At 43.1% G+C, this 13,413-nt stretch overlaps 2 protein-coding genes across 2 annotated transcripts in view; one reads left to right on the top strand and one right to left on the bottom strand.

The window, feature by feature from the left end:
* Positions 1-4,300, bottom strand: part of LRTM2 (leucine rich repeats and transmembrane domains 2) — a 35,793-nt gene extending 31,493 nt beyond the window's left edge. The window contains exon 1 of the mRNA XM_083402346.1: positions 3,876-4,300. The gene's annotated coding sequence lies outside the window, so the exon portion shown is untranslated. The remainder of the gene's footprint in view (positions 1-3,875) is intronic.
* The window catches only part of CACNA2D4 (calcium voltage-gated channel auxiliary subunit alpha2delta 4), a 156,265-nt gene that overhangs the window by 112,388 nt on the left and 30,464 nt on the right, over positions 1-13,413 (top strand). The window contains 2 exon segments of the mRNA XM_083402555.1: positions 10,806-10,867; positions 12,498-12,512. Coding sequence (XP_083258681.1) covers positions 10,806-10,867; positions 12,498-12,512 — 77 coding nt within the window.

Genomic DNA, 13,413 nt, shown 5'->3' with positions numbered 1-13,413 from the left:
AAAAGCTGTGAGCCATTTTGCCAGCCAAGGAGAAAGGCGGTTTGGGAAGAGTGAGCGAATAATGAAGGGCCACACTTCAGACTTGAAGTTAGAAACTGGATAGCTGCCTCTGTGTTTTGTGGGGGCTTTTGCGCATAAAGTCATCACCACAGACATCAAAATACGGAATAGCAAAAGATGTCAACAATAATATGGCAGCCACTTTTCATTCCTAAGGGGTTTTTTAAATCTGCATTTACAGCTGCTAGCAAAGTTCCCAGAGGAAGGCTCACCCTCCTCCTTAAATTGCACTATATTTATACTGAACTCTGAAAAAGACTTTTGCTTATTCCTCTTTCTGCCTCAATTAGCTTCATGAATTTGCTTCACTTGATTAACCACTGTGGTATAAGCACACTGCATGCCACAACTCAGAAGAAGCCTTAAGCATCTCCAGCAGGTTCCACAGGGGACATTCTAGCCCCCCAGAGTGTTCCTTGAGATGCCCGTGCAGAACCCATGTGATACACACTAAAGCCAACTGCTTCAGAAGGACAATTAAGAGACCATCAGGGAAGTGGGAAGTGCTTTGAAATGCTGCCATATGGCTCATCAGAATGGATCCTCTTTCCTCACAGCCCATGCCTTCAGGGGAAGTGCCATGACTCAGTGGTGCATGATTTGCATGGAAAATACCCCTGGGTTCAACTCCCAGCATGTCTACATATTGCTGTGGGAGCTTCCTGCCTGAAATGCTGGAGAACTACTGCCAGTCCGTGCAGACCGTACTTTGCTAGATGGACCAATGGTTAGACTCAATGTAAGGCAGTATCCTATATTCCTAATGCTTTGTGAACTGACCAAGGTATCCAGGTCTCATATTTTGAGACTCCACAAGATTGAAGTCTATAAAGTGCTTGTGGATGCTCCCACTTTGCCAGTCCTGAAGGATTTGTCTACTTTTAAGAGACTTAGGCTGCAATCCTGTACACACTTACTTGGGAACTCAACTACTTCTGAGTAAACATGCATAGGATTTTGCTGTAAATGGCTGCAGGTGGAGTTATTTCTTCACCACTAAGTTTCTGGTGGGTGCTACTGAGGGCAATTTAGGACTCTGGCTCCAGTGGAGAGACTGTAGCAGGACAAATTGTACCCAGGAAAAGAATTTGCACCCTGGTACCAAAATAAGCAAAAGAGGGCCTCATTTATGTTATGCCTTCGGGGAACAGAGGGGCTGCTTGGTGCTGATGTGGTTATTACATCTTCACACATGCGATAACTGACTTCCTCTCTTCCCTCAGTACTGTCATCATATACCATATGCTTTCATCTAGACATCACCCACCATTCCATGTTTGAGTTTTGACATGTTCACACCTCCTACCACAGTATCTGAGTGCTGCAGAAGGCTTAGAAAATAACTTAATGGAGGTTTGAAATATTGAAAGGGAGACATCTTATTATTAAGGAATCATAAATCCTAATTCAGTGCACTAGCAGGCAGGCAGTTTTCAGAGTGAAAGCGAGTGTATGCTACTAGGAGACGACAAAATTGTTTGGGCTTTCCTCCATGCAGATCCTTTATGTGGATTTATTTTAACTGCCTTGGGTAGAATGGTGACTGCTTATAGTGTCTGCAGTAATGTCAATCTGGGATACAATTCCCTCGGGCCCTTCACTCACTTGAAATAATCCACTAGCAAACATTGTTCATTCTCGGCAGTTGCAGAACAATCCAGTCTTACAAAATGGACCCTAGCAGCAAAGCTCCAGAGCAAAGTGGTCTCTGCTTCTGGAATGACCTCAGCTGACAAAAGAGGAGGAGCCCCTAGTTTTCTGACCTTTGTGACAAATCTGTCCATGTGTTCTAAAGTGTGCAAAGTAAATCCCTTTCTATTGTATAACAGCACCTTGGACAGCATCTGTCCCTGCTTCCCCAGCTTTGAACCAACTCCTAAGTTTTTCCCCTGAAATTCACAAGTTGCAGAGAATTATTTGAGGGTGAGATGTACTGACCCTGTTTGCGACTAGATTTATGACTAAAACGGGACAGAACCCATTACCAGAACTCAAAGTATGGGGAAAGTTCAGATCCAGATTTTTGAAAGGTGGCATGGTAAACAATGGAGGGGCTTGTCCCTTGTGGCAAACAGGGTAGTGCCCCACCAACCTTAGTCTGCCCTTAACCACTTGCCTTTTTACTTAAAACCAATCCAGTGGGTAGCATTTCCTATTGGCTGCCTCCCCCTTAATCTCAGTGTTGCCCTCGATAAACTCAGCAGAGAGAAAGATGGAGACAAAACTAGTATTAATTGGCTCTGGCTCCACCTACTATTGACTTTCCAGCCTTTCACTGGTGGTGAAGAGGGTACTATGTAAGCTTGGAAACCCCCGTTTCAATCTGAAATATGAGCCCATTAAAAGAGGCCAATGTCTCTTAACCTTATCTTCCACCTCACATAACATGGCTATCATAATACTGGCCTACCTAACAGGGTTGTTCTGATAGATAGATAGATAAACAAATAAATAAATAAAATGAGGCTCTCAGTGGGTGAGGTTATAAAACATTATTATTATTATTATTATTATTATTATGGCAAACTGCAATACCATAGAACAACATTTCCATATGCTGCATGGTAAGTAGGTCTAGAAATCAGCTGAGGTCCAAACAATTCCTACTTTAATTTTAAAATAAATAAAGACAGGCAATGAAATGGATGCATTGTGGCAGGCTGCTGTGAATAAGAGATGCATGTGTGCACTCTGTCTCATTCAGCACACACATTTCTCTGATCTTGTTTGCACACACACACACACACACACACAGGCGGACACACACAGAGGAAATGATTAGAAAGCCCTCCCCTCCCCCCCTTTTCTCCCTGCTTTTCTTCTCAGTGCCGCCTGCTTTCTTCTGAGTAAATCCTTCCTATGTATCAAAAACTACAAAAAGGTAGCCTGTGCCCTTTTCCTCCCCCTGCTTCCACCAGCATGACACCTTCACAAAGGTTCACTGATCTCTGGGACCAGCCTCCAGGGCAGCAGTGGGAGGGGGGAAAGGATGAGACAACTATTTTTGGCTCCTCTTGCAGCACGGCATCTCTGGGTTCATGTTTTGTAGCATGATTCTCATGCGGTGCATCAGTGGAACAGGGGCACAAAAAAAACAAATCCAAGAGAAAGTGCCTTATCACATTAAAATCTTCTTCGCTGGCATCTGAACTTTCTATGGACAAGCTCTTAGTCCACAAACATATTCGTTTTTTCTTCCTTCGTTTTCCTTGTCCGTATCTTCGTTTTGCCCAGCTTTCTTTCTTTCTTTTAAAGAAGCAACTCAGTCTAGAAATTGTGCCTATAAAACTGTCACTAGTTAAAGTGGTACTTCTCTCCTCCCTCCACCCCTCTATTTCTGGGCAAGTTTCCATATGAAATTGTTCTTGATGGGGATGCAAGAAGATCCAGTATTCAGGGGGATGGGGTAGGCATAAGCAACGGCGATCCAAACTACTGACCCTCACAGTGCCTATTCTCTGAGGCTATAGCTATCTTTGCCACTGAGGAAGCGTTATGCCTTATCACTGGCTGGCAGGCACTATTTCTTTCAGCCTTCTGCATCTGACTTTGATTACCCACAACTATCCGCACTGGACTCATCATCACCTGCCACTCTGTCAATCAAACGACTGGCCCGTGGCTTTGGTCATTTGTGTTCTCCCTCAGAATTGCCTTTTCATGCACACAGAAAGTGAGGGAGATTGATCCATCAGCCTCGTAAATCCCTCCCTAAATCAGTGAATACCCTCTGGACAGAATGGCAAAGGGCAGACAAGTGGAAGCAATTTTCCCAGCGGTCAGATGGTACCACAGAGACAAGATCCGCTACTTACAGTTCTCTGCTGGCTGGGATGGAGTCTCTTTAGAGTTGCCAAACCCTGTTGTGGGTATCCCAACGTTTCTGTGCAAGCGATGTGCAGGCAGGCAGGCAAGCGCTCGTAAAGCGCCGCTCGGCATCATCCCCCTTCGCCCTGCATGATGCCAAGACTCTGGAACCATCGGAAGTGCAGCAGTGGAGTAAAGGGGAGATAGCTGTGTGCAATAGGGACGGCAGTCAGCTGAATAATCGAGAAAGCGCCAAGTGGGGAGGAGAGAGACGAGAGAAAGAGAGAGGAAGAGACGGAGCAGGGTGGAGTGACAGCTGGGGGTACATCTGTGATGACAGCAGCAGTGCACACACAGAGAGAGAGAGAGAGAGAGAGAGAGAGAGGAGCATGCATGCACATTCAGACACACAGGCTCACCCAGTGACAAGGCGCCGACCCAGACAAGCAAGCAGAATCTACTCTCAAAACATCTACAGTCTTAGAGTCTGTCAGGAGCTTGAAAGCTCAGAATTACCCTCATCTTCTCCTTGGGAAACAGCAGGTGCTTTTGTATTGCTTGAACTCCCTTCACCCCTTTTTGAGAAGCAGGAGCAGATAATCAGGAGGGATTTAAGCATCCTCCTTCCTTTCTTCCCCTTGTTATGAAGCCGCAGGAGGTATGGGGGAGAAAGGGGACTAATTGTGCACAATAAAAAACACAGTGAAAAGTGAAGGAGTTGGCTGCCTGCCTGCTAGTTTTTCAATAGGGTTGGGAATAGGCACAGAGTAGGGGGTTAAGGGGCCAGAGTGGAAGGCAGCACCCAGGCTCTTTGGCAACCTGGAAAGCAGAAAGGAGAAAATACAGTTTATGTCTCCAAGATGGACTGAAACCTGACTCTGGATAAAGAGCTAGCAGCTACAACAGCTTGGCAGAAAGAGTAGCCTATGGTGGAAGGGTCATAGCTCAGTGGTAGAGCATCTGTTTGGATGCAAAAGGCTCTGGGTTCAATCCCCAGCATCCCTAGATAGGGATGAGACCAGTGGCGTAGCGTGGGGGGTGCAGGGGGGCCGGCCGCACCGGCCGCAACATCTGGGGGTTAGGGGGCGCTAATCCACGGGTTAGGGGGTGCAAATTACTTGCCTTGCCCCGGGTGCTGACAACCCACGCTACGCCACTGGATGAGACTGAGAGCTGAGCGACACAATATGAAGAAATATGATTCCTGTACAAACACCCTGCTATAATTCCTCTATCCCTAGTCAGTCACCTCAGTCTGCATAATGTGTAGATTGGGTATCAGTCCAGGAGGACCTGCTCAGCTACCTCTATGAAATCTTTCATATTATGTCCTTTTTTTGTTTCCTGCAAATTTTCATTTCTGTCAAACATCTTTCTGCTGCCCTCAATTTCCCTCCCCAAAGCTTAGTCCAGCAGGAATTACCCTTCATCCTATCTGCTCTAACTGCATTCCCTCCAATGCCACCTCTCCTTTTTTTTAGATTGTACTTGCTTTACTTCCATTTTTAATTATTTTTAGACTGTTCTGAAGTTACTTTTTAAGTATAATGGCTCTCAGACATTCAGCAACAATAGGACAAGCACTTGAAGGGCAGACATTTTTCACTTACTAAAAGGATAAAATAGATCAAAAGAGGTCTCTTTCTGGTTACTCTCAAGTCCTCCTTTATGAAATGATGCCCTTTTTTAAAGGCAAACCAACTGCCATGGCAGAATAATGGAGACAGGAGTGTATTGAAGCAGGTAGAAAGGAATAGAGTTTGCAGCATGGACAAAGTGAAAACTATTTTCAAAGAGTTGTCTCGGGTCTGCCATGCTTAGTAAAATTAGAAAAACATTCTGCAGCAAGACTTCATTAAGTTCAGTTTTTATCCTGCTGCATCCCAAGGTTCACGATGGGTAACAATACAATACAGAACACCCAATGAAATTTAAATTACCACTGCCATAAGAACATAAGAAAAGCTGTGCTGGATCAGACCAAAGGCCTATCTCTTCCAGCACTCTGTTCCACAGTGCGCAACCAGATATCTGTGGTTCCACAGGCAGGACAATAGCACAACAGCACTCTCCTCCCCATGATCCCCAGCAACTAGAACACTGCTTCAGAGGTCTAATACCTTTAATACTGGAGGCCATGCATAGTCATCATGTCTAGTAGTAATTGATAGCCTTAGTCTTCAGGAATTTGTCTAATCCCTTTTCAAAGCCATTCGTACTGGAGGCCATTTTTATATCTTGTGGCAGCAAATTCTGAAGTTTAACTATGTGCAGTGTGAATAGGCTATTAAAAGCCAGGCTAAGTAACTAATTTTTGCAGTCCTTTGAGAAGGCATAATGGGTTCAGATTTTGAGGGATTTGTATGTGTTATCATTGTCAGTTAACTGGGACCAGTTTTCTTAGCCATTATGGTGTAAAGGAGCCATCTTTCTGTCTCTGTCTCTGTCTCTGACTCTGTCTCTGACTCTGACTCTGACTCTGTCGTCTCTGTCTCTGTCTCTGTCTCAGAGATGGAACTGCATAACAGAACTTCCTTCCTTCCTTCCTTCCTTCCTTCCTTCCTTCCTTCCTTCCTTCCTTCCTGTAGTCTAAAACCAGTGAGACAATGGACAAGATCCTGATGGCATGAAAAAATGGGCTGCAGTAATAGGGTCCAAGATTACAAAACCATTGTATGTGAAGGTGGTTCCAAGAACTGGCTCCCATTAGCCTACTATGTTCCAAAACGTCCCAACTGAAACCTACTCAGATTAGGGGACATGTAATGAAATCTCCCTTTCCAAAATTATTGGTTTACTCTGCCACCAAAGAAAGATCTAGGAGTGGTGACCCTCCTTCTTGGTCGTAAGCATTGATGCTAGGCTAACAAGCTTTTATATTTACATAGATAAATCAATATACCCCCCAAGGCCAACTGAAATGCACATCCTTTGGTGCCTGACAGATTCTGGGCAGTGATGGAGACACTTGGCATCTCCCCTGAACAGGCGTTCTACAGTTGTCATGCCACAATGGAAAAGGCCATATCCTACCTGCCCACGTTTCTCATATGTTAATCTTGCTATTCAATAAGTACATATGGGCAGATGTTTTACTGAAGCATTTATTGAAATAAATTCGGAAAATGTGAGTCAGAGAACTTAAATGTCAATTTCTCAGACTCACACCTTTTGAAAACATTTTCCTTACAACCCTTGGCAAAGGTTACCCCATGTCGTCATTTAAGTTACATAGAGCTGTCAAGTTCCAAACTGTTTTTGGGGATTGATCTGGCCCACAAGCTGCTAGCAGGATATCCCTGGTCTGAGGCCTTCTATATCTGGCTTCTCTCACAAACATTTCTACCTGGGTAGAGATACCCTTTTAAATTACATAATGTGTCCCTTTTAAATTACGTAAAATTGTGATTAGGAAAGAAGATGTGTCCCTTCCATTTCTGCATGTTTTTGAAGGACAAGCTGCAAGTGATAAAGAACTAATACAGTATAATATAGGTTAGGATCCATGCAGCTAGTTTGGTGTACTGAAAGGGGCTTTTCGCTGTGTTCTTGAACACCTTCCTTTCTTCCTGCCTTCCTTTCCACATGGTAAGTTGTTTTTTAATCCAAGGGAAGTTTACTGTTATAGGCCATTGAATACCAATTGCTGGGAATCACAGGTGGGGAGAATGCTGTTGCACTCAGCTTTGGCTTGCAGGTTTCTCATTGGCATTTGGTTTGTCACTGGGATTCAGCATGGTTTTTCCTATGCTCTTACACATGCATCCTATGCATAAATGCATGCAGCCCGAACAGTGACAAGTGCCATATCTGGTATCGGTAGCTGAGTACAAATTGCTGTACAAGAATGTACTACATGGCTAGCCCTGAACTTTGGCTTGCTTCCTACTCCCACTCCACTCGCACACAAACTTCCCTGTCCCCCCCCCACACCATTTATCTACCTTCTCCATTTGCTGATATGAAGCATATTAACTACTTAGTAATCTTCACTTTTGACATAACTGTATTGTATTGGCCCTCCTGCTAATTACTGAATGCAGTGGGATTTACTTGTGTATTCTGTAGGATGGATGGAAAACAGATTCTTCTTTGCCATGTTTTTCATTCCCTTTGCACAATCTGCCAGGATTTAGATTTCTTCTGGTGAAAACATGAAATGCTTAGTACTTTCATGTTCTTCTAAGGTTTGTTGTTCTGGCATTATCCACTAAAGAGTTGTAAGAAAGCTGCAGGCCAGTGATATAATCTAGTTGTGATAAAGGAAATGGTTCTCACTTGAAATGGTTTCAAGGGATAACAGGGAATTTACCCTGTGTACAAAGGCAGAATGTCTTTTAAACCAAATCTGCAAACAGCCTCATTTACAGCCTATGATGTTTTTCCATCAAATAGCACCAGAGGGATATTAGTTGCAGGTCCTTACCAAATAATATGGGTTTTTCATGGGTAAGTGCTCAGGAACTAGTAAAATTGGAGGAGGAGGGTGGTGGTGATTGCAGTATCCCAGCCCTCAAAATGTTTAGAACCAGGTCCTGGAGAAATGTAATTATTTCTTTTACAAGCAACTCCACAGCAATAAGCACTGCTGTTTTGAATATTTTTGCTGTGTTGCATGCACCTATTGTTTCTATGATTTCGCTGGTGAATAATATACTTCTTCCTGTACCAAAATACCTGTGCCATCTTGAAGCCTATTTTTAAAGTTAATGTTTTATTTTAATTTTACTTTTTTTAGACTTGATAATTTCCTTACTGTACTACTGAAACAGTTACGTGAGCCCACTCCATTAAAGAGTGGGGATAAATAAATCCTACCCTTCCAGCATAGCAACTGCTGATAATTTTAGACTGGGCTGTCTTTTGTCTTACATTTTTCACCTTTGCAATCCACCTCACTAATACTGGGTCAAAAAAGAGAAATGGCACAGGAGTGACATAGGCTGCAGTCCTGTGCATATTTACCTGGGAATAAGGCCCACTGGGGGTATGATAGATCCCTGAGGATGGATCTATAGTAGTAGAATTGTTGTTGGCAATCCGTCTGTTTCAGAAGACAATGTAGGAGTGCACTTTTGGGGATGAAGTCAAACTGTTGGAAGCTTACATCGCCTGCTGTGGCTGTAGAGATCAAGATGGGAGAGACGTGTTTTGTTGCAGCTGGGGCAGATGAAGACATCTGGTTGTGCTGCTGCAGATGCCCCATGGTATTTCTTTTATCTGTGCTCCTCTCAGTGGTCATTCCTCCTCTGGTCACTGCTGTGGATGCATTTCCAGTTTAAATGGTCAAAACACCTCAACCTACTACCCCCTTCCGTATTTTAAATCTCCCTTTTATTTTATTCTTTTATTTTGATGTCATTTTATTTGTATTTTTACAAGAACTGCCACAAAAAACTTCAATTAAAAAAATAAGGAACAGGTACAATCTTGATCCATGATAACATGGAGATTCACTACTAGTCAGAGTAGACAGTTCTGAGTTAAGTGGACAATTTGATGAATTAGGTACAAAGGAGTTCTCTTTCTTCCTGTGTTTTGAGGAAACACAGGATGTATAGATGTGCACTGTAAAAGTGGCTGTAAAAATGTATAGATTTGCACTGTAAAAGTGACAGGAAAGTATGTCTCATGGTTATTCTCACCTCCAGCCAGACTCCTCAGTTCTTTCCCATGGGGCCAGGCTTGTGGTGTTTCTTTGCTGGCTCCTGCTTAGCACTCAGGCTGAAACCTGCCTTTTATTATTCTGTAAAGATCCTCACTGCTACCTCTTAGTGTAACTCAATGAATATTTAGCCAATAATGCCAGAGAAAAATTCAGTCTCAACTTTTCTACTTCCATTACATCTTTACAACTTGGACCCAGATGAATCTTGTGTCTTGCCTGGTTGTGCATGTTCAGGAATTCAGGGAGAAGGCAGCTGTAGGAAATAATTCCCTTCCTTATTCCACAGCAGTCAGATTCATTTTATTATAAGAATGCTCTAAGATGTACCAGCAGTAGAAACATGACATGAAGGACACTGACACCATGGCTCCAAGAGCAAAAATGATGTACTCTGCCCCTGATGCTGGCTGCCAGGTTCAATGTACGCATAGCACAGAACTCTTTCCTCTGTGGTTTTCACGCTTTCAAAGCTGCATTCCAGCATCAGATTCCAAGAGCAAAGAGACTAGTGTAGCATGAAGGCCAGGGGACTTACCTGTGAACCAAGATCTCAGTTTCAGATCTTACCTCTGCCATGAGCACACGAGATGACTTTAGGCAGACAACAGATGAGACAGATTCCCCGCTCCAAGAACGGAAGGTAATTTGAAAATGCAAGCACTGCTCCTACTGTGTACTTTTGCCTCTGGTAAAAAGATTTTGCAAAGGTTTTATACATTTTCCAAAAGCCTTTGGACTAAAGGCTTCTTTGGAACAAACAAAACACATGTAGAGAACTTGGGAAGCAATACCTGTCTCCTGCCACTTTCAGCTCTCTTTAAGAATTCCTGTGTTTTCTGTTTTCAGCCTAAGAGTCTTCCTATATTGCACTTTTGAATCATGATTATATCAGATGGCTTTTATAATCTGCAGCAACCAAAGGGGAAAGTGTTTTGGCAGCCTGTTGTATCTTGGTAGTGTTTAGTGGGAGGCAGGTGTCTGTACTTCAGCACAGCAGTTGATGCTTCCGTTTGCATCACCTTGTTAAACCCCTGACTCTCACTTTATGTTCTGACTCAGCATTTACCTGTCATTTACACTTGGAATGGTGTGATTTCTTCTGGTGACTGCATGGAAATATTTAGTTTCTTTCCCTAACATCTCTCTCTCTCTCTCTCTCTCTCTCTCTCTCTCTCTCTCTCTCCCTCTCCCTCTCCCTCTCCCTCTCCCTCTCCGTCTCCCTCTCTCTCCACCTCTCTCCCTCCAATCTCCTTGTTTTGTTTCCCCATAGCTGTGGGTGTGCAAATTAAACTAGAATTTCTTCAGCGTAAGTTTTGGATGGCTACACAGCAGGTAAGAATGCTGAAATATAGTGCAAAAACAGAAGGTGATATATGGTGATGTTTTACTTGCCACATTTCCACAAAATCCTTTGTAAAATGTGTATTAAACAGATTTGTGCAGTAGATTAGTTTTTAAATGACACGTTTTGCTAATCCTTTGACAACTTCAATGCTGCATCAGCTGCCAGTCTGTTCTCAGAACGTCATGTTAACAGACCGTCACAAGCCTGGCATGGCATTAAATCCACTGCAGCTGACACATTTAATTGTGGAATTATGTTTGTACCGATTCAGCCCTTCAAAATCTTGTTTGGTTTTACCGACTCCCCTCTACCATCCTGATTGCACTGCACTCCGTCATGCTGTCTCTGCTTAATCTAGATCAGGTGTCAGCAACCTTTTTCAGCCGTGGGCCGTTCCACTGTCCCTCAGACCTTGTGGGGGGCCGGACTATATTTTTTTTTTGGGGGGGGGGATGAACAAATTCCTATGCCCCACAAATAACCCAGAGATACATTTTAAATAAAAGCACACATTCTACTCATGTAAAAACACCAGGCAGGCCCCACAAATAACCCAGAGATGCATTTTAAATAAAAGGACACATTCTACTCATGTAAAAACATTCTGATTCCCGGACCATCCGCGGGCCGGATTTAGAAGGTGATTGGGCTGCCTACCCCAATCTAGATGGCGATTCATTCTGCCTCAAACTATTTTCTTAAGGCTAAATTTAAAAGGGTGTTGTTGATACAATCTAATAGTACTGTGGTTGTAAGTGCTTTCTCTACTACTGGTTGCATTTGCTGCCAGTTCACTTCAGGGCTTAATTTAATGTGGCCACACCAGTGTTTAAATCCCCAAATACCTGAAGACTGCTTCCTTTCCTATAGATCCTATTGGGTGTTAAGATAGGAAGAAGGGCCCCTCTTGATAGTTTCATTGCCCCAGAAGCTTGGAGTGTTGGTAGCCTGGGAAAGGACATTCTCTGTGGCAGCCCCTGTTGTGGAACTCCCTTTTATACACTGGCATTTGACACCTGAGATGTATATTTTTAGGACCCACCCCATGTTTGTGATTGTAAGTCATTTTAAACTGTTTTTAATGTTGTATTTTAGGTTGTTGTAACCGACCCTGGGACCTTAAGGTGAATGCAGGAAAAATTAAATTAACCACAACAACAAGCACATTCATCCCATAATCACAGACATTTGAGGGAAAGGTGCACATTGAGAACTAACTCCACCCCACCCCCGGCCCAAAATATGACTGTCTAGTTGAGAATAAATGGAGGCTAAAACTTCATTCCCAGAGGGGCAAGTGTCATAAATAAGTAGTTCAGTTTAAGAACTTGGCATTATCAGCCTCCTTACATGTGTGCAGTTATACATTATTAAACACTATACAAAGTTTAGCTGGGAATGAGAAAGTGATGACTGAGGGTGCTGAAAAGAAACTTGCTCACATTTCTGGCTCTGTTTCCAGCACCCATTCATGTGTAAGAAGGCTTCTCTTGGTTCACTGCCAGTCAATAATGGTTCAATAAGGAGATACTAATGGACATTTTGTCTCCTCTTTCCACTTCCCTTCCATGTTCTGCAATGACCTGCGTGTCAATGGTTCCATTTACCATCTTCCAGCCCAATGACACTGATGTAAGTAAGGAGCTTTGAAGGCCAAGAGATTTCCCAGAAGCCCCTTCCTGTGTGTGCTTCATAAAACGTTGATAGCCATGTGTCATTTGTGTGTCAGGAGTTGGGTTGAATACATTTATATGTAGAGTACCTAAATATTGCAGACAAACCAAAGCAAGTTGCCAAGAAGCACTAAAGAGTCTGAGTCATATAATGGGAAAAGTTTGAAGGTTCAGAAATGGCTTGATACCTATGAAGTCATCAGAGGCTGATGAGCTTTAACATATTTCATGAATAAGTACATTTTAAGCTTTTCCACCCCAGCAGCTCTAGAGCAGCAGCTAGAGTTACAAAGCCTTGATTCTGATGCGGTTGAGCTCACTGTCCGATTCAGTCCTGTGCAACTTCTAAACAACTTTGCAAATAAGTTCACAATAGTTACTAGCCTTGTTGCTGCATCATCAGGTGAAGTTTGATCTTTCCAGAGCTAGGGATTTAGCCTGCTTTCTAAGACATGGCTTCTAAGAACAGAATACCAATCTGTTTCTCCAGAATGTATTCCATCTGATTGCTCCTTTGTGCCAGTGGAGACTGGGGCATAACTAATCAGCTTAGTTGCCTGTGGAGAGTAGACATTGCTTCCAGAAGACCAGGTGGAGAAGTTTTTTTTTAACTGCAAAAACATTTGCCCACCCAACCCCTGCCTCCCTTTCAGGATGTCAGTCTACACCTAGGAGAACTATTTTCTTAATACGGGGAAAAAAAGATTTTTTTGTCTTTGTGATAGATATGACACTCCATATGATGCAAAGCCAATCATAAGCATTTAATGGAATTTCTACAGCCTACCAGCTTAATTAATATGCAGGTGGGCCCTGGAAGGGTAAACAGACTAGTGGGAATCTGATTATCACAATCAGTT

This window comes from Podarcis tiliguerta (assembly GCF_965153285.1).
Source record: "Podarcis tiliguerta genome assembly, chromosome: 10".
In the NCBI taxonomy this organism is placed as follows: domain Eukaryota; kingdom Metazoa; phylum Chordata; class Lepidosauria; order Squamata; family Lacertidae; genus Podarcis; species Podarcis tiliguerta.
This window is presented reverse-complemented; position numbering and strand designations above follow the sequence as displayed.